The 19,646-nt window shown below is 39.8% G+C and overlaps 1 protein-coding gene across 1 annotated transcript in view; it reads right to left on the reverse strand.

Moving 5' to 3' along the window:
* PDE11A (phosphodiesterase 11A) overlaps positions 1-19,646 on the reverse strand; it is a 139,973-nt gene that overhangs the window by 30,357 nt on the left and 89,970 nt on the right. The window contains exons 11-14 of the mRNA XM_074910981.1: positions 10,259-10,405; positions 10,045-10,152; positions 4,802-4,911; positions 1,711-1,801 (exon numbers count right to left, since the gene is read on the reverse strand). Of these exons, the coding sequence (XP_074767082.1) occupies positions 1,711-1,801; positions 4,802-4,911; positions 10,045-10,152; positions 10,259-10,405 (456 nt within the window). The remainder of the gene's footprint in view (positions 1-1,710; positions 1,802-4,801; positions 4,912-10,044; positions 10,153-10,258; positions 10,406-19,646) is intronic.

The following is a 19,646-nucleotide window of genomic DNA, read 5'->3' on the forward strand; positions in this document are numbered from 1 at the left end:
ATAGCTCCTTTGTTCAACATGATAAAAATCTAAAGAAATAATACAACATACTATGTTTCCTTCTAGACAGCAAAGACAGACTAGAATATCAACATTAGTGGATAGGATATAATCTATTTTCAGTTTATTTGAGAGAGGAGACCAACTGCTCAGCTGGTGGAAGTTAGTGTATCTTTAAGTAGATTGAAGGATTCAAATATGCATTTATTCCAAACAAAGGGGTGTTGTGTTCCACTGGCAAATAGTATCTATTGGATAAAATCCCCATAGAATTAATTTTCTGCTCTAGAAATGAGGACCTGGAGAAGAAGCTGCCTGAATGATCAAAGGTGAGGACTTGCATTTCAAGTAATATTTTACATCTCTGAAAGAAGCTGGAGTAGATTCCAAGGAAAAAAAGCATTTTTTTTTCATAAATTTCTTGATTTTTAAGCTGGAAGAGATAAAGAGAAGCATCTAGACTGACATGAGGTATAAACTTTCACACAGCTGTCCATGTCTTGAGACTGTCTTCAGAGACATTCAGTCATGAGTAAGATTTCAGAAACTAGAGAAATCACTGTTTCCCAGGAAAGCTTGTTCCAGAGGCTGAACAGTCTCATTGGTTTAGTAAAAACAAGCCAAAACAAAACAACCTTGCCTTTTTCCCTTTTCTGAACCAGTCTGTTTAACTTTCAAATACTGCTTTTTCTCATGCCTTTCCCTGGTAGTATAAGGACCCATTTAATTCCTAGTATCACCTTTTAGATAAGCTAGGCTAGGCTAAGCAGACTGAGCTCTTTAAATCTCATGCTGGTGCTCTCCTTTCCTATGTCTACTTTTCAGATATAATGTCTAGAAACTGATCACTAAAGCCACAGTCTCATGACTCATCTCTGTGGCACTGTACACAGAGGTAAAGCCATCACCCCATTCCCATTTGTCTGTGATCACGGGATATTCCCAGATGCTCTTCAAACATTACTACAGATCAGCAGATGGTCTTCAATTGTGCTGCATGAGCAACATTTTTGGTTTTATATATACTGACTGCATTTTGTAGCAACCTCTCTGTGTAAATAAAGAAAATACCAACCTCTCTGTGTAAATAAAGAAAATACATCAATTGTTTTGTAAGGATTGTGTCCATCTTTCTACTTTTCTCACTTACTATACCTCTAGGGTAGTGTATGCTGCATACTGTTACACATAAGATATTCTAGGCAAGAACTATGTCTTTATATGTATCTGCAAAGCAACTAGTGTACTTTGGACAGCATGATATTATTGATAGTAATTTTTTAAAAAAATAATTTATTAAATTTATGCAAAACCATCATAAAAATACTGATTACAGAAAGAAAGAAATTAAATTGGTCCAGTAAAGGATGAATGTGATACTCTGAATACAACACCCATGGGGAAAGGTAAGAGCTTGTTTCACCTACCTATAAACCACTGAGCAGGATATATGTAACAAGACTGAGAAAAGCTGACAAAATGATTAGGATATGTTCTCCTTGCCCCTAGCCGATTGAGACAAATATAATCTCTGGGCTCTATGATCAGCATTTGTAGTTGTTTAATTTTGTGCTAGTTGTGACCTTTGTGGTAACCAATAAATAATTCCTCAAGGAGAGGGCATTGAAAAGGTACGGTGTGTGGTATTTCCTTTCTCCAGCTGGAACTACCCAACAGTTTACAGTGAGATTAATAGTAATGCTTTTGTACCTCACTTTGGAGAATCATGACAGCATGATTGAAATGGTGGTGCTCCAAGGTAGCAGAGGTGCCGTAGAGCTGAGCTAAGGCTGATCCACTCCTGAAAGAGAACATGGGGAGTCAAAAAGTACTGCTTGTCTGCTTACGAAGCAGATTTCAGAGGCAATTTAGTAATGAAAGCACGTAGCCACACTCTTCCTCTCCATTTCAGCAACCACGCTTAAGACAGTTGCCAAGATCAAAATACTAATTTAAAGCCAGATACAAGGCATTTATGTTCCAGACTTTGCTAAGTATCATCAGCTGACTAAAGATTTTCCTGGAACTACATGGAATTTTGTAATGCAACAGCACAGGCGCACCACTGTGCAGTAAAGACAAACAGTAATGTCCTTGAGCTAGGGCCGGCTGTTCTGCTACTGCTTTTTATTTTTCTTAATGGACATAAACACAATGGCTTACAATGAGTGCTTACAAACTCTTATTAAAAAAAACCAAAACACAACAACATCAAAACAACTGCAAATACAGTGAGGTTCTGTATGTATGTAAAATCATGTACTTCAAAAAATACTAAGGTAAACAAAAAACCACAAGTGAGAGCAGTGAATACAAAAGTAAAGTTTAGCATCTCTTTAGAACATATTTTCACATCATGTTTATTGTCTAAAATTGGCTTCAAAATGCATAGAGCAGGTGGTTTTTCTAAGTTTAAAGAACAAAAATCTATGGAATACAATTATAAAACTGTGAATCTTTAGGAGATGCAGAGAAAGGGACTGGAATGTCAGAATAGTTACTGTTCACCATTACTTCATTTCTGGGACCCAGCCTAGAGCGACAAGATGGGTTTTCTTTCCAAAGAAATGAGAATAAGAGATTATGCTAGAGACAAACACAACAAGTTTCCTAGGAGCATGTACTATAAAACTGCACCATACTGATATTTAATTATCAGAAGAAGCTATATGAGAGAGGATGTCCAGTAAACATCATCCCCAGAGAACATGGTGTTGAGATATATAACACAGCCATTTCAGACAACTGTGATATTGCCTCCATCATATACCTCTTGAACTTTCATCACACAGAACAGCAGTGTTGAACACTGAAGATAAAATAGGAAAATGTGATGCTTAAATTTATGTCAGGTTAGAAGAATAAATCATAGCTGCTGTTATGAAAACTACAGCTTCTGTTTTCAGAGATGTTTTATACACGTGTGGTAATGTTTGTCTTTTGTTAAATGTCTTCAGCAATTTCTTTATGGAGTCGTAAAATGGTAGCCTCCTTTTTGTAGTCCACTGTCAAGCAAGTGATAGCAGTCTAATGATGAAACCTCTACCTTTAACTCAGCCATCCTTCTGCACAAGAGATATTGTTGTGTAATGTTACAGTGAAGAAGTGGTTAACTTAATCAGAGCCTAAAATGGTCAGGATGTAAATCTTAGGTCTCGTTTTTGTAAATTAGGAACATAAACATCAATCAGCTGAGCTTCCTTCCCATTTGTCTCGTCTTTTTTGATTCTCTTCAAGACTCAGCTGCAAAAAGGCACCTAGCAGTGCTTGGTAACCTTTGCACCATGAGCTCTGTCTTTTGAACACTGCAATTGATTTTCCTTGCTATGGTGATTGAAGATCCAGACAGTGTCATTGTTTCATTGAGATTGTACAGCAACACCAATAGCTCAGGAAATGGCAGCTTAGTGAATATCAGAAACATCAGTTTGAGTGATGTTCACTGAGGCAACTTGCCCCCAGAAATGCAGCAGCCTGTGGATACGCACATTGCAGCAGAGTATTTCTGCAAAAGGTAGGAAAAAATAGGCTAATAAAACATCACCCTGTCTTTCAAATATCTTTGGACAACCATTTGACCACTCCCCATCATGTTGGAGGATTATCAGTAATGCAGAACAGACAAAGCGGCAAATGCATGCTGGGATCTGCAGGACAAGAGAGCCTCAAGGTCTCATATTCTGACTGTAGGGGACCTAGGGAGTCAAGAAAATAACATGGGATTTGGAGGAGTCTCTGTGTCTGACAGTTTTATTTCACAGCTTGGCCAGGATGTTGTCAGGGGACATTTCCTGTTCTCCCCCCTTCACCATTCTCAGGGAACACAGATTCTGGAAAGAATTTGACCTTGGTCAAGGATGTTCCCTCACCACCACAGTAAGATAAAGTACCTTCCTCAAACTTTCCACAGACCTGCTTCTACCTCACTGTGCCTGAGGGCAGCAGCCTGGACAGTAAAAAGATATGCAAGTCAGAGCTGCTGAATCAGGTCCTAAGCACTTTGAATAGAGTAAAATTCATTTTTAGAATTGAAAATGGTCTGGAGAGCAAGATTTCACATAGGTGGTGTAAGAATCTGCCTTCGAGATCCAGCTTTGTGTTCTGGTACTGACCATTGCAGGGGGTGTCCAGCCCACCCCTGCCCGCTGCAGCATGTCTCCAAACAGGCTCTGTGTGCTCTGGCATGTGGAGCAGGCCAGGGAGGAGGCATTTCTACAGACCAGGGACTCTGTGCTCTCCACAGCTGGCAGGTATGTGGTGACCCAACTACTCCAGCCACCTGCTGCAGACAATATGCATCAGAGCTCCAGCGTGATGGCAATGGCTTCATACTTCATAAGTTAGGAATTATTTTATGTGTGCTTGCCTATACTGGTGTGAAAGTTTTTGTGAAAACATTATTTCAGTTTTACCTATTTTTCTTTTCTTCTTAATAGTTAAACAAGGTTTTGCTTAATGTGATGCATTCCAGTCAGCCAAAACAACCCAGGTAGACAGTTCCAGTGTTTCCTGGCTTGAATACCAGAATCAATAATACCTGAGTCTGAAAAGAATGTCAAGTTTTGGCACCACATTTCAGTATGTGGTGTCAATTCAACAGCCTGACACAAAGGACAAGCCAGCAATTACCCAAAAGAACAAAGAATGATAAAGATGGATAGTTCCTCGCTACATACAAGAATAAGAATACGTGGCCTTGGCCTGGGAGGGCTGAAATTAATGCTTCATTCTTTATCCTGGTCACCTTTTGCTCTTTTGTGGAAGAAAACCAAATTAAAGTAATAAGAATTAGAAAACTTACTTGGCTTGGAAGGCATTGTTGGTTCCCCTGTGGTCAAGGTCGTGACATAAGCATCCCACAATCAAAGCTAAAATTTCAATTTCAGTTAGAATCTCCTGAAATCCTGCAGTCTGAGAGCAGAAAAAAAATAGCAGCTGTAACTATCAGTAGCAAAAGGGATAAGTAATGTTAGTCCATCGAGCAACAGTCAACTTTGTTTTGATACCATGAACGTTCCAGTAAGGAGAAGATAAATGCTTTATTGTCATATTATATTCCCTGCTGTATGTTAGATGGTTAGCAGAACAGATAACGTCCTTGGAGTGATCTGTTATTATCTCTCTGTTGCATTTCCAGCATGCCATTTCTTCACTACCCAGAAGGCACTAAAGGCAAAAAGAGCTGAAAACAAACACCAGTAACTACACAGTAAGACAGAACCTGGAATTTCATATCAGAGAAATACAAACCAAAACTGATTCCATCAACAAATTAATGTTCAGAGAAGTATTTAGACAGATTTCTTCAATCCTGAGGTGACCATCTTAGTCAACCCCTACTGTCAGAGATAGCTGAGATGTTAAATCAAAAGACCTATAAAAGAAGCCAGCTAAAATATACTCTATGGAACTGTTATGAACTATTAAGAGATTTGTTATCTGGGCCACATGAAATGAAGCGGCATGATTTAAAGAGGAACTGTCTCAAATGGCATATTTCTGCTGTGAATACCCATTTGAATTTGGGAGAGAATTTTGGAAACTGATGTATTAAAATTGCCCATGAGCAGCTCAGACCAGATACACCTGTGTGAATGGGGGAGCTGATCCTAGAAACAATTTTTTGCCACTACATTTTCTGTGGATCGTTGCCATAGCAGTTTTCCTGCTTGAACTGCCTCATGTCAGAAAAGAAACACTACGGTCATAGCTAACCAAGCATCCTGAACAGATCCTGTCCCGAGGAGGTGCTGGAGCCTGCGTGGGACACAGGCAGGTGCTGTGCCTCTTACCCATGACAGAAACAACCTGGTTCTTTGACTCTTCAGAAGCATAAGGGCATATTGCCTGCAAAAATGACTGGCTGAGATGGAAAATCTAATACTCATCTTTCAACAGTGCCAGTCTCCAATGGCACTCCTCAATCAGTCACACGATCTAGTTAGTAAGAAAGGAAATTATATAAAAGGAATATAAACTACACTTATGTTCGAGGACCAAACCAAAGCTGAACCTAACAGTGTATAAGAAATCCTGAATTCCAGTGATAATTTCACCCACTGGCAAGAAGAGAGTTAAGTGATACAAAGACAGTGAATATCAGTGGGATTTGATGTCCTTACCTGGTAGGAACTTACATTCCACTCAGAAATGCCAGTCAATTGCTGCAATACCATGTGAAAACCCTGCTATTCACCCTGAAGACCACAAATCGTACTTAAATAAATGCACATTCGAATCCAAATAGCCTCTGTTTTCACAGTCTGAAATGTGGCTGCAGTTAATATTTAGGCAGTACAGGGAGCCAAGCTCCCCCACATGCTCAGGAATGCATTTCAGTGGGAACTGAGGAAGTGCAAGAGTTGCTACAAAAGCTTTATAATTGTGCTTAGAGTTTACATATCAGAAAAGATGATCAAGTATGAGGAAAAAAGATTCCTTTCATGTAGAATCCACTGGTCTACAGAGTGGCTTGATTATTATGAAAGAGATTCTCCTGATTTATAGTGGCATTGCTTTTTTTAAGTTTCAGTAATAGCTATCCAGTCAGAGGAAATTATCAAAAAAAAAAAGTGTTTTTTTCTTTTTATTTTTTAAACACCGCTCTTATATAACAAATAATAATCAAGGTCTATTTTTAAAAAAGGGATTAAAAAATAGGCTTGTAACTCACAACATGCCATGTGTCATTTCAATCTAGAGAAAATGTTCATGGCTACATTAAAACAACTTAAAGTAGAGGTTTTATAATGTAAAATTTATTCTGTAATAAATATTAAATAAATATTAAATAAATATTTAGCATAACACAAGCTTTGATTAAAGTCATGGATTCAACCTATATTTCAAATGAAGGAATGCAGATTAAGGAATTTATTAACATCTCAAAAATAAATGCAACATTTTATTTAATCAAAAGTATTGTCATCAAATATGAGAGAAATATAGCATATTTCACAATAAAAAACATTTAAAACAATGTTAAGGTAAGGGGATATCTGCTTTGAACATAATGCAAGAAAATAAAGGATTACATTTCCCCATTTTTTGAATTTACACAGAGAGAAAAAAATACATTGCTATAGACGACAGTTCAGGAAAATTTATTTTCACCAGAAAAGGAATGACCCATAACTCATGAGTGGCACAGTCTCCAGTGAGTTATGGAGGTCATTCTTTCATGTGAGGAAATGAATTGCATTCATTATACCTTGCCCCACATTTATATGTTTTGTTATTAGCACACCAGATGGGATTTTAATTTTGTATTGCTTACTTGTTCATTTTTACTGTTTGAAATAAGTATCAATGTGAACTGTGTTAGGCAAAAGCATTGATAATGAAGTCTAGGCTTGATCCTGCGGTTTAGTCTCATGTGACATCCTTAACTCGCAGGAGCAGCCCTGCTCCAGTGCTTGTCTTCAGAATATTTGGGCAAGTCTGAAATACTGAAGTATGGCTTGCAGGACTGGGCTTATGGTTGTTCAGGCTCTAACTGGAGACAGAAAATACATGCTTTTATATATGGGAACATACCTTAGATGTGCAGAAGGCTGACCCAGGAGTGAAACAACTGGTTTAAGCTTTGTTGGTTTCTGTTGTTTGGCTTGTTCAACCCAGTTGAATTTTCCTTCTGCATTCAGTGGGAGCACAGTCGGACCATCAGAGGCTACCATGTTACAGATTACACATTACTACGCTATGGTAAGTCCTACCTAAAAAATCCCTAAAATAGACCTATTGGTTTATGTTTGTGATGCAGTCAATATTGCTGGCTGTCATGGAGAAATCAGGAACAGGGTGCAATAACTGCACAAAGCAGTGCCTTCTTGACCATCTAAGAATATTCCCCTTTTTGCAAGTGAAAAAACAAGGCCCATACTAACTTGGATGGCTTCCCCAGGAAAAACACAGTAAGAGCAAGCCTTGTGCTATTACTAGTTTCTTGACTATCTCTTTTGCAATGTCAGTCTTCCTCTCTCTGGAAGGGAGAGCAGCCGAAGCCGATGATACACTTAGTTCTCAGGTGGACGAGTGGTGAGTTCAATGCCATGGGCGCACATGTCCAGCCCTGCAGGTGGAATTGCTCGTTCAGTTTATTACCAGGACTGTGGGCAATGAAATGAGTTTAGCTTGAAAATCCCGGATCACCTGTCACAGACAGTTGCATCCCTGTGCTGACTGCTAAACGGATCCTGAAATTATCTTTGAGGACCACGGCCAAAGCAGTTTATGGTCGAGGCCTCCTCACAGGCTGCTGGCGGCTGTGGAAGCAGTCGGATCTGCTTTCTCGGCGCTGGGTGTCAGCGCGGTCACCACGAGCTGAGATGAAGCCGGCGGGAGAGCGCGTTTCCGCGGAGCAGCCGGCCCAAAACCTGGCCTCGGAGCTCCACCTAGAGGCTCTCACGGGGGAGGCTTGGGGGCTCCTCACCCCCGGCACCGTTTGGCAGGAATGAATGTCATTCCCAGCTGAACGGCACTGCCTGACTTTGCCCTTACTTCTCAGAGTAAAAAAAGCTTTTCATTTTTCTATAACTTAAAATAAAAAAAAAAAAGTCAAGTTTCTAAAACTTTAAAAACGACCAATGGCCACACACTATCATGAGATTTCATCAGAGATGATTGTAAAATGCCTGCTGAAACAACATTAATTCTGCTCAGCTGAAGAGCCTCGCTCCCAGAAGAAGAGGTGACCCTGCGCTCCTGTTGAATGCCTCCGTTTCCGTTGTCTCACGGTGTACGGTACAACTTTGCTATGCCTCCCTAAATGCTCACAGAAACAAATCCACGTCACTGGGACAGACCTAGCACTAGATCTACTTGCTAAGGGACATCACACTCTTTTTTTCTCTTCTCGCCCGACACACAAAGTTCTGCCAGGGAGACGATGTCAAAGGGAGAAGGACAGCCGGGAAGCCCCACACAAGGCAGCTGTGCCCTGTGAGCAGGAAACAGGCCGCAGACTGTCTCAGTCCGTGTAACACAGCGCTGATGTGTGCTGCAGATGGCACAGGCTGTGCAGTCTCCACCTCTACAGACAGGGTCCAAGCTCTAACCGTGCCACAGAGACCAGCCAGCACAAGAACATAAATATTCAGTGATTAAAAAATTAGGGAACAAGCACACGGTATCCCAGATAAATAAATGCACAAATGCTATTAATATGACCATTTTAAGGTGCACAATAGATGACTCAGGCCATTAAACCTGAACATGAAGAAAAAATGGAAAAACTTGAATTCTTATTTTTATCTGGAGATAAGGCAAACCCCAAATGTAAAGTACAGCAGAAAGTGTTGTGTGCACACAGGCATGTTGCTTCTCTTTTGCCATATTAACCGGAATATTAAACATCCAGGATCACTGAGCTTTTTGTTGATATATTTACAAGAATTAACTAGCCAAACATGAATTATTTCATGCAGTGAGGTTGCTGTTGGGTAGGGAGAGAGAGCAAGTAAGAGCAGCGGTACTTTCAACAGAATTTACCTGTATGCTGAAAGGAGTTACTGGTACTGATGGAAATACATGTTAATGAAACCCAGAAGTGTTACAGTGTCCAGTGGAGACATAATATTCACTTAGATCACGCTGTTGGAAGATGGTTTTAAGATGTTTTAAGGCAATACAACTATTTAGATGAAGCTGGATAAGAAGGTAATAAATATAAACATAATAAATACTTCTGAGATTCTAATCTTCCCTGGTTTCGTACTTCTCAATTTAAAAGTCTAAAATAAAAGTAAAATCAAAGAGTTCCAACAGAAAAACATTTTTGTAAGATCAAGATCTATAACAACAAGCTCACTCCAAGACTGCCATCTGTTTTCAGTCACTTTAATGTGCCTGTGATATCACTGTCACTAAAACACTATAAGGTTTTGCCAAATATGTGCCGCCTTAAGTTGAATAACTTCCGTGTGCATTTAGAAATTAATATCATAATAACTAGAAAAGAAATCAAAAGTTGGAAAATGTTTAGACAGGTAAGGCAACGTGGCAGTAAAAGCTCTTACAGGATTGTGTCTGTAACTGGATACTTACAGTTAACATGGCAAACATTAGCTGGCAGACGTTGAAAGCATGCCTCCAGTTATGATACAAAACCATTCGATAATTCTTCCTAACTGTCAAAAGCCACCTACACAGTGTCTGAAATGAAGAGTACAAATTGTATCAAGGCTACTAAATGTGTACAAATGGACAGAGCGGTGCCAAGACAAAAGCAGCAGATTATCTCTGCAGCGCAGATGGTTACCTCATAGTCAATTTTAAATTTCTGAACCATTCCAAGTTCCATGAACATCCGCAGGGCTGCAGTAATCATGGCATCCACATCAAGTGAGAAGTCATCAAAATGGATATCATCAATGCCAAGCTCTGACACCAGAGGGATGTTTGCAGCCTGAAAATGCCAAAGGGAAAGGGAAACTTCTGATTCAAAAACTGGGTATTTTTTTCTGTGTCACTCTCACAAGAAACCATCCATACATCACTTCTGACCTGCCAATACATCCCCTGCTTGATTTGAATGCTGAGCAATAGAAGTCTTCATCTGAGAAATACAAACATGTCGAGCTAATGGAGTGAGGAAACAGTGGGAAGGAGAAGAACCTGGTATGAGCAGGAAATATGCTCACCATCCCAAGTGGAGCCCGTACATAGCATTTAGATGGTGAAAGCTGACCACTTTACAGCTACTGCAGTAACACAATATATTCCAATGCAAATTACAATGCTGTAATGCAAGAAACATCTGGACAGCCAGCAGCTGGGAATTTTAATTGCTACCATTCAGAAATACAAAGTAAATATACTGCTCGGCAGAATTTCTTCATCCAAATGTCTTTACATTCATGAGCATACAAGTGCTCTTTGCTTTTCACTGTTCACTACATATTCATAGAACCAAAAAAACAGTAATACAAGAAATGTCTAGCACAAGTACTTTTCAAAGTAAAATAAAAATAATTTTCAACGTGCTGATATGTAGCAAGTCAATAAACAGCAAAAGCCTTACATTTTGCTTTGTCCATGTAACAGCAGACTTTTGTTCTGCTTGTAAGGAAGGAATGCGCTTTTAATGCACACAGAAACATCCGAAGGAGTGTGCAGGACTGGCTAACGCATACATTTGCACACACAGATGTGTTGTGGTTGGCCCAGTGGCAGCACCTGTGGGAGCCAGGCGGAGGTGCTGACAACCCTCACGGGCTTGTTTGCCCTTCCTTACACCCCTCGGACTTGCCACTCACCTCCCTAGAGAGGGCAGGTGGAAGAGGCTGCGTTTGCTGAAGGAGCATCTGTTCCCTGTCTCCTGCAGTGAGAAGGTGACGGGTTGGACAGAAACCTCACAGAGGGGCTGGATCCAGCCCACAGACTGTAAGCTGGACTGTGCTGAATTAGTTAAAATCACATGGACTCAGCTGGTGTGGCACATCCAGCTACTCACTCGCATAAAATACCAATTTGTTCATGCAACTGTAAGTTCATCTTCACAGTTACAGCTTCTATGTGACCCCCTTATGGTTTCCTTTTTGAAAACTTGTGTTTTAAAATACTGCACCCTAACTACAACAAATTACTGACATGTAAAAAGCTTTTTCTGTCCAGAGGGAAAGTGCCACCTTGATAATTACTTTATGCAGAGATTTAGCTGGTTTAGCTATACCATGTAAGAGAAGATGGTGTAAACCTGCCATAAAATAGTATTAACATTGCAGTGTTAGCTTATTTGCTAGCTAGCAGAAAAGTCTTTTCTGTTCAGCACCCAATAAAGTATCTCAATACCACAAAAAGTCATGGCATTATGTCAGTGATATTAATTGACATAGGAAATACAACAAACCCAGCAAGTCAAGTGTCATCCCAGGACACAGCTGAAGAACCTTTGGAGGATGCGGGCAGAGATGTAAGTTCTGTTAATTGCATACTTGCTTTGTCTGCTAGCGTACTTATCCAGGTTGAATCAATTCATCATCTTTTTTTGAATAATTATTGAAATATTTGAAATACTTCTAGGTGATCCCAACATGTGTTACACCTTAACACCCTTTAAGATCTGGCTGTAAAGCTATGTACTTCTGAGGTAAAGAAAGAAAGAAAATACAGTGAGGTGTGAAACAGGAACACAGGCCCAGAGACTGTTCTGTCCAGACCGTCAGTGGTCTTACAAAAAATGTGACGTTTTTATCATTCAATTATTCTTCAGAGCTTTAGGAGATACGCAAGATGCATACTAATATTTAGTCTATGAATACACTCATTGCACAGTAAATGCACTCTATAAAATGTCTCTGAGGGAAGAAACACACTTGTCCATCTTACTCGTTTGTTCCTCAGAGAGGTTTAAATTGCAAAGATGCTAAAACAGAAGTACTTGATTGTAACTAGACCTACTTGAAATTGTTTTATCGAAACTATCTTTACAAGCCTACCGTTGCATTTTTATTAACTTTGAAGTGGCCTCTGGTTAAAATTTTCATGTTTTTTCTCCTCTTAAAGGAAAACAGATATTTTCCTTGCTATTTTTTATGGGAAACAAACACTTCTACCAGCCTGTTACAATTCAAGGGAGAACACTTGAAGCAGTTGCTCAAGTACGATTGTTTTTCCCTTTGTCAAACAGTGGAGAAATAACAATATATTCCAAATCTATTACAAACTGAACAACGGGATATTAACAAAGCAAGTCAAAAACAATTTCTTCCCACGTCAGTCTGAAACTTTTAAATATTTATGAGGTTTTACATTCCTAAATTTAACAGGAGTGCCATAATCCAAAATAACTGCTGAATTAATAGCCAGGAGATAACATTTGTATAAAAGAACCATTTGCTTTACAACAGCAATAAAGGAAACAACAGAATTATGAGTGTTGAGACTAATTTGAATAATGTTAAAAAAATGATATGTTGTGGGGCTGCAGCAATATTCTGGCTGCACCTGGCATTGTCTGTCCTCAGCTTCTTACGCTGGAAATGCAGCAGTCCAGGGTTTATAGGAAAGCAGCCATTAAAACTTCATTTTTTTAATTACAAAGATATAAAAAATATTCATAATACAGAATATTAAAACATATCCATCCCTGAAATTTTACTGCACTGCAGGACAAATTCCAGTGGATTTCTTAAAATAAACAGCAATAACACCACTCTCTTACAGGAAAACAGAGGGAATGAAAGTACCATGACAATAAGAGGAAGGGGCAGGCAATTAAAATTCAAGTTACAGTGAAATTATTTTTTAAAGCACCCCAGTGATTTAGAATCACTTAAAAGGCTTGCTTCCTTTTGAACATTTTAAAGTTCAATTTCCCCTTTCTAAAAACAATTAAGAGCATTATAGTCTCAAGTTTTTTTAAGCTGCAGACCAAGCAATTTCAACGCTCTTCATCCTTGAGAAAAATTCACATGACTCTTCTGTGAGCTTATGGTAAATTAAAGCTGGATGTGATTCCTCTGGTCACATCTCTGTATCCCCTGGCGCTAAAGCAAAATTTTGTCTTGAAAGGAACCACGAACACAAGTTAAGCTTAACACATGAAAGGCAACTAGTCTTGACTAATAAAGTACAAACTCAGCAGTTACCAGGCGGGGAAACTACCACCACTTGTAGGCAGCTTGAAAAAGAGGATGTCATGCCCCAAAAGAGAGCATAAAGACAAGATCTGCGGCTACCCCATACTCAGATGTGCATGGGATGGGGTGGGATGGATACAGGAAGGAGGAAAGGCGCTTTTGTACTCAATTCGGGATTGGAGACAGATTCTTCTTTCCTCATTGCTCTTAGCTATCATGTAAATTGCTTCACAGCCTGCTTGGTATATGTGAACAGTTAGGAGACAAGTGACTGGTTGAGCCTTGCCTTACATCAGCTATCGCCAAAGTACCATATGTTATTAAGGACCAAATTACTTCCAAATACATGGAACACAAAAGTGGCTTCTAACAACAATAAGACCCAATTCTGGTCACTATAAATGACAGTCCATGAGAACAGAAAAATAATGTTTCTGGTTCAGTATTAATAAGCCTTTGGGCTGCTGTGCATGAACATAAGCCAAGAAGGAAAACTTTAGAAAACTGAAGAGTCAAAGTTTTAGGGAAACTTTGGAAGGCTAAATACTTGAAATAAAAGCTACTATTTGATGCTCACACCTTAGTGCTGCTGAAGACAACTATTTCATAGTTTTAGAAGTATGTATAAAGCATATGCTGTTTAAAATGATTTCTTTATATTGCTATCATTCAACTAGATAACAACAAAGATAAGCATTCATACTTGCTTTTTCTTCTGGGCAGTGTGTCATCGTGTGTAAATGTATGTCAGAAAAATGTAGTATAATACGCACACATGCATACACAGAGCATTTTACAACATTGTCCCTGTAAGGGCTGAATGAAGCCATCGCAGTCAATCAACAGAAGGAAAAGGGGAAACTTCTGCTGCTGATCATACTTCGTGAATGAGAGATAGGTTTTACATTCAGCATGGTTAATGTTACTGCAGATTGCTTTCTTTTTAATCCTACTTTCAGTTTCTGTCATAGTATCTTCATAATGACCAGCACTGCTATTGAGAAAACATATGCAAATCATACCATTAAATGCCCTCTTACAAATTAACTTTAAATCGGTTTATAGTTATAAATAGTTGCAAGAATGATCCCCTGGAGATGGGTAAAAAGAAAGGGGGCGAACTTTCCATCCTGAATAATTTGTAGGTGTGATAGCTGCTATAAGCTCATGATAAGTGTCTTGCTATTTTAGGATCTGGAAACATGTTACCAGTCCTTCCAAACAGGGAAGAAACTTTATGGATTTCCCAAATGATCCACACAGTTTTACAAACCAAACTTTCTGTGTGAATTAGAAGTCTATTTTCCAGCATGTGAAAGTTATACTAAGCTAAAGACTCCTTGTTCCAGATGTACTGTCAGTGAAGAGCAGCAGACAGGTCACATACTGCCAGCATGAAAAATGGTCAGCAGAAGATAACCTCTTATGTAGGGAAAAACTGTATCATGTTGGGAACAAATAATAAAATAGCAATATGGATGTTTAATAATCTCTTATAGCACAATTTGGTTATAAGACCGTCTGGGTCAGTGGTGGAGAGAGGGCAATTTCAAGGTGATGTTAATATTTTGTCTCATTTTGCCATAATCCTCTTACTCCATCATTATTTCCTTCAAATTGGCACACACTGACAGGCAATTTAAGGAATTTCTTAAAAAGACGACACCTACAGCTCAAGGGAAGGGTCTGATTATAACTTCATTCAGCATTACACATTACATGAAAACACAGGTTTTGATCCCATTTGATACTAAGAACACAGGACAAAAATACCATTCCACAGATTGACAGAGAAGGCATACTAAATGTTTTTGCACTAACTCTTCTAATAGCATATTCTTTGCAATCTTCTATATCTATATTCGATAATGTAATAAAATCAAACTTAAGAAAACTGGTGAGTTCTTCAGAAAGCATTCTTTTTGCTTGTAAAACGTTCACTATCTTGGAAGCAGTCCAGCTAAACACAAAAAATGGTGGACTGAAATCCTACTTTGCTGTGCCAGATTAAACTCTGTACTTCAGTTTTACTACCTGTGTGGATAAGACATCAGCGCTTATGTGAGGAAAGCATTTTGAAACTTACAGATAAAAATATGGCTTTGCTAAAAAAATAGCACATTCTGACATTTGGTGTGGTCACCCTTCTTTCCCATGTGATACTGGAACTGTTCATAGAATGGTTTGGGTTGGCAGGGACCTTAAAGATCACCTAGTTCCAACCCCCTGCCATGGACAGGGACACCTTCCACTAACCCAGGTTGCCCAAAGCCCCGTCCAACCTGGCCTTGAACACTGCCAGGGAGGGGGCAGCCACAGCTTCTCTGGGCAACCTGTGCCAGGGCCTCACCACCCTCACACGGAAGAATTTCTTCCTTATACCTCATCTAAATCTACCCTCTCTCAGTTTAAAACTATCACCCCTTGTCCTATCACTATATTCCTAGATAAAGAGTCCCTCCCCATCTTTCCTGTAGTCCCCTTTAAGTACTGGAAGGCCACTATAAGGTCTCCCCAGACCATTCTCTTCTCTGGGATGAACACCCCCAACTCTCTCAGCCTGTCCTCATAATGAAGGTTCTCCAGCCCTCTGATCATCTTCGTGGCCTCCTCTGGACCCACTCGAGCAGGTCCATGTCCTTCTTCTGGTGGGGGCCCCAGAACTGGACACAGAACTGCAGGTGGGGTCTCATGAGAGTGGAGTAGAGGGGGAGAATCCCCTCCCTCGACCTGCTGCCCACACTTCTCTTGATGCAGCCCAGGACACGGTTGGCTTTCTAGGCTGCGAGCGCACATTGCTGGCTCATAGTCAGTTTTCCATCCACTACTACCCCCAAGTCCTCCTCTGCAGAGCTTCTCTCAATCTACTCATCACCCAGCCTGTATTTGTGTTTGGGATTGCCCCGACCCATGTGCAGGACCTTGCACTTGGCCTTGTTGAACTTCATGAGGTTTGCATGGTCCCACCTCTCCAGCCTGTCCAGGTCCCTCCGGATGGCACACCCCTTCCCTCCAGTGTGTGACTGCACCACACAGCTCGGTGTCTTTGGTGAATTTGCTGAGGGTGCACTCAATCCCACTGACCATGTCACCAACAAAGATGTGAAACACCACCGGTCTAATACCATCTCTTCACCTAGAATCACACTCAGATTAGGAACTGAAAAAGCTTAAAGGCTGATCATCAAAACACGTACAGAAAGCTTCAAAGTGGAGAATATTTGAATGCGATGCCTTCTTTAACTCTCATTTAATCTTCTATCAGGCCTGTCCCACACAGTACATGAAAAGAGCTCTTTAGAAATAAAAATCTTTGCCATCAGAAAATACTGTTTATTTCTAAAGAGCTCTTTTCATGTATAAAGGCCTCTAAAATACTTGCTTATATTTATAGCTGCAGGCATCTTTTAAAATGTATCTTTATAGTCAGTTATTAGCAGTAGTGGACAAATTTTGCACTTCTTCATAGCCATGGAAGACCAAAGCCTGTTATGGTTTAGTCTGACGCATTTCTTACTCTCTCCAAAGGGGAAAGAATCAAACGTTTCAGCTCAGGGATATTTTAATGCCCAGAGCAACCCTGCTTTTAAAGGTCTCCATCTGTTACTGCAGACTGCGGAATGGCGTATCTCTGCCCTTCACAATGCTGAGTTAGCACTTCTTTTCCATTGACCAACCACAGGAGAAACGGACCAGCAGCATTTAAAGGGAATTTTAATGTTTACAGTAAAGGGGAGTGGGTGTGGAAGGAACTTAAGTGTGCACATGTATTCTCCTCTGGATTTTGTTTCTAATGATTTTTTAACATGATTATCACAATAGCATTGCTGCTGCCTTCAGAAGTGAAATCACCAAGAATCACAGAACCTTTTAGGTTGGAAAGGAGCTCTTGAGACCAGCCAGTCGAACACCCCTGCTCAAGCAGGGCCAAAAAAGCCCCAATTTTATTTGTTTTTCAACAACTTTCACCAAATTCCAATTCTCTGAATGAGGTCACCATATAAAGGTATATTCAAATAACCACTGCTGGAGACTGGAATGAGATAGGAGTGGGGCTTTGGACTCATCTGAAGGCACCTGGACAAGAACATGAGATAAGGAGACCTCACGTGCCCATATAAACATGCCACCATCAGACCTACCAGACTCCCTGTTTCTGTGTGCCAGATTTATCCAACAACTGCTCAGATGTAAAAGATATCAACAGTCCCTGGAACAGGATTTATGTATTTTAAACCTCTTCAAAGTAACCAAGTAGATAAGCAAAGAGTTGCAATTGTGAAATCAAATGCTCAAACTCTGCCCAATGTCCCACAGTAGGTGTGAGCCCTTTGCTGGAAAAGGTCATTTATTGTTTTAGTCAAAGTTTCACATCTGTAAACTGAGAATAATGCTGTCCTTGCATCCAGCTTCAAAATCTGCAGCTGAAGCACATATATGTGGTGCATACTGCTTGATCCTCAGCTGGCAAATTAACAGTGTAACATGTAATTTAGACATGAAATATGGAACAAAGAAAGTTGCATTTAGTCTTATTTTGAAAAGTTATATTTGTTTTGACCATTTACCAAACGTAACTATTGCTATGAATATTGGTATTTACTTTAATTAAAAGAGAAATTTCATGGCATTAAGAAAGCAATTTATTCTGCTGCTTCTATCAGAACCAGACAAATAGCCATTAAGCAATATACCACTATCAAATACAGCATTTAGGAAGTTTTTTTATTATCGTGCCCTGTGGGCTTAGGACAAAAATATGGTATTTACTTTCTGCTTTTGGTATAAAACTGAGGAAAGGATTCGTCTTCTTATAATTTTATTTTTAAAAGGGCAAGGGAAGATGTGTTATTACAGCATTACACATGTTATTTCCAAAGGTAAGCCCAGAATTATTACTAAAAAGCTGAAAGTATTTTGAATGTTTCTGATCAGTCAATCAATCCTATCTGAACGTGACACTTTCTGAAACTGGGACCCATCAAAAGGAATAATAAATTTCAGAGATAAAAATATTACATTTAAAATTTTGTTACAAACTATAAAAGACACAAAATACATTATTTATGTTTCTAAAAATCAATCTTTGATGTTAAAGTTGTTTCCTAGTACACAGAAACAAAATATATGGCAACCTATAAAAGGAACAAGAAATTTCTATTCTAAAAGAACAGAGACATAAAATAAAAACAATTAATGGTCTGAGCATCTATTATGCTTAAGGCCAAAGTCCATAACCACAGCAGCCTAGGACTGGAGTTTTACAGGGCATGCACATTCGACACAATGATCTCCCGAGGTGCACAGGGGAGTGTTCACGTCCTTTTGGCTTATGGTGATTAGGAAATAACCAGTGTGTCAAATACTACAGGCTAGCAACTGTCAACTTTTTATGACCACTGGTACAGATGAGAAGCTCGTACAAAAGGGTCTATTCAGCCTCTGTCCCAGAATTTTAAGCAAACGCAAGCAACAAACCTAGGGCAAGTATTTCTCCATGATACAGGCATGCAGACTGCCATTTCCCAAACAGCCTTACTTGGTTTTAGTAGGCAGTCAGCTTTGTTGCTCCCATGAAAAGCAGAAGGGGTAATGCGGACTCACCCTCCTGTGTCTATAATTTTGGGAGAGTGAGGGAAGAGGGATACACAATAGCCTTCTCCTTCACAAGACTACCTAGGAAGGGGAGGAAAGGCTCTAGCTGCTTCCTTGAAGACTCAGGAGAGGAAAAACCTGATTAAGAGTGGAAGGAACAGGGTTCAGGGTTCTTCTCACAGAGGACATGATGTGAAGGCACAGAGAGGAACTGGCTCTTTTACTGGCAAACAGCCCAAATTGTGCCCTGAAATTCTCAGCTGGACACATGGTGTGAGAGAACATGTCAGAGAGAAAGAAGTGAAGGTGTTGCAAAGAACAGACACTAACACCCCCCCCCCCCCCCCAAACCCACTAATGCCACAATGGCGTACACACTGGCATTACACTATTTTTTTCTATCCCAGTGTACTCCAGCAACACCCACTGCACCCATGCCAATCTGCAGGACCATGGGTCACGTGCCAGCGT

This window comes from Athene noctua, chromosome 7 (assembly GCF_965140245.1).
Source record: "Athene noctua chromosome 7, bAthNoc1.hap1.1, whole genome shotgun sequence".
NCBI classification, from domain to species: Eukaryota; Metazoa; Chordata; class Aves; order Strigiformes; family Strigidae; genus Athene; species Athene noctua.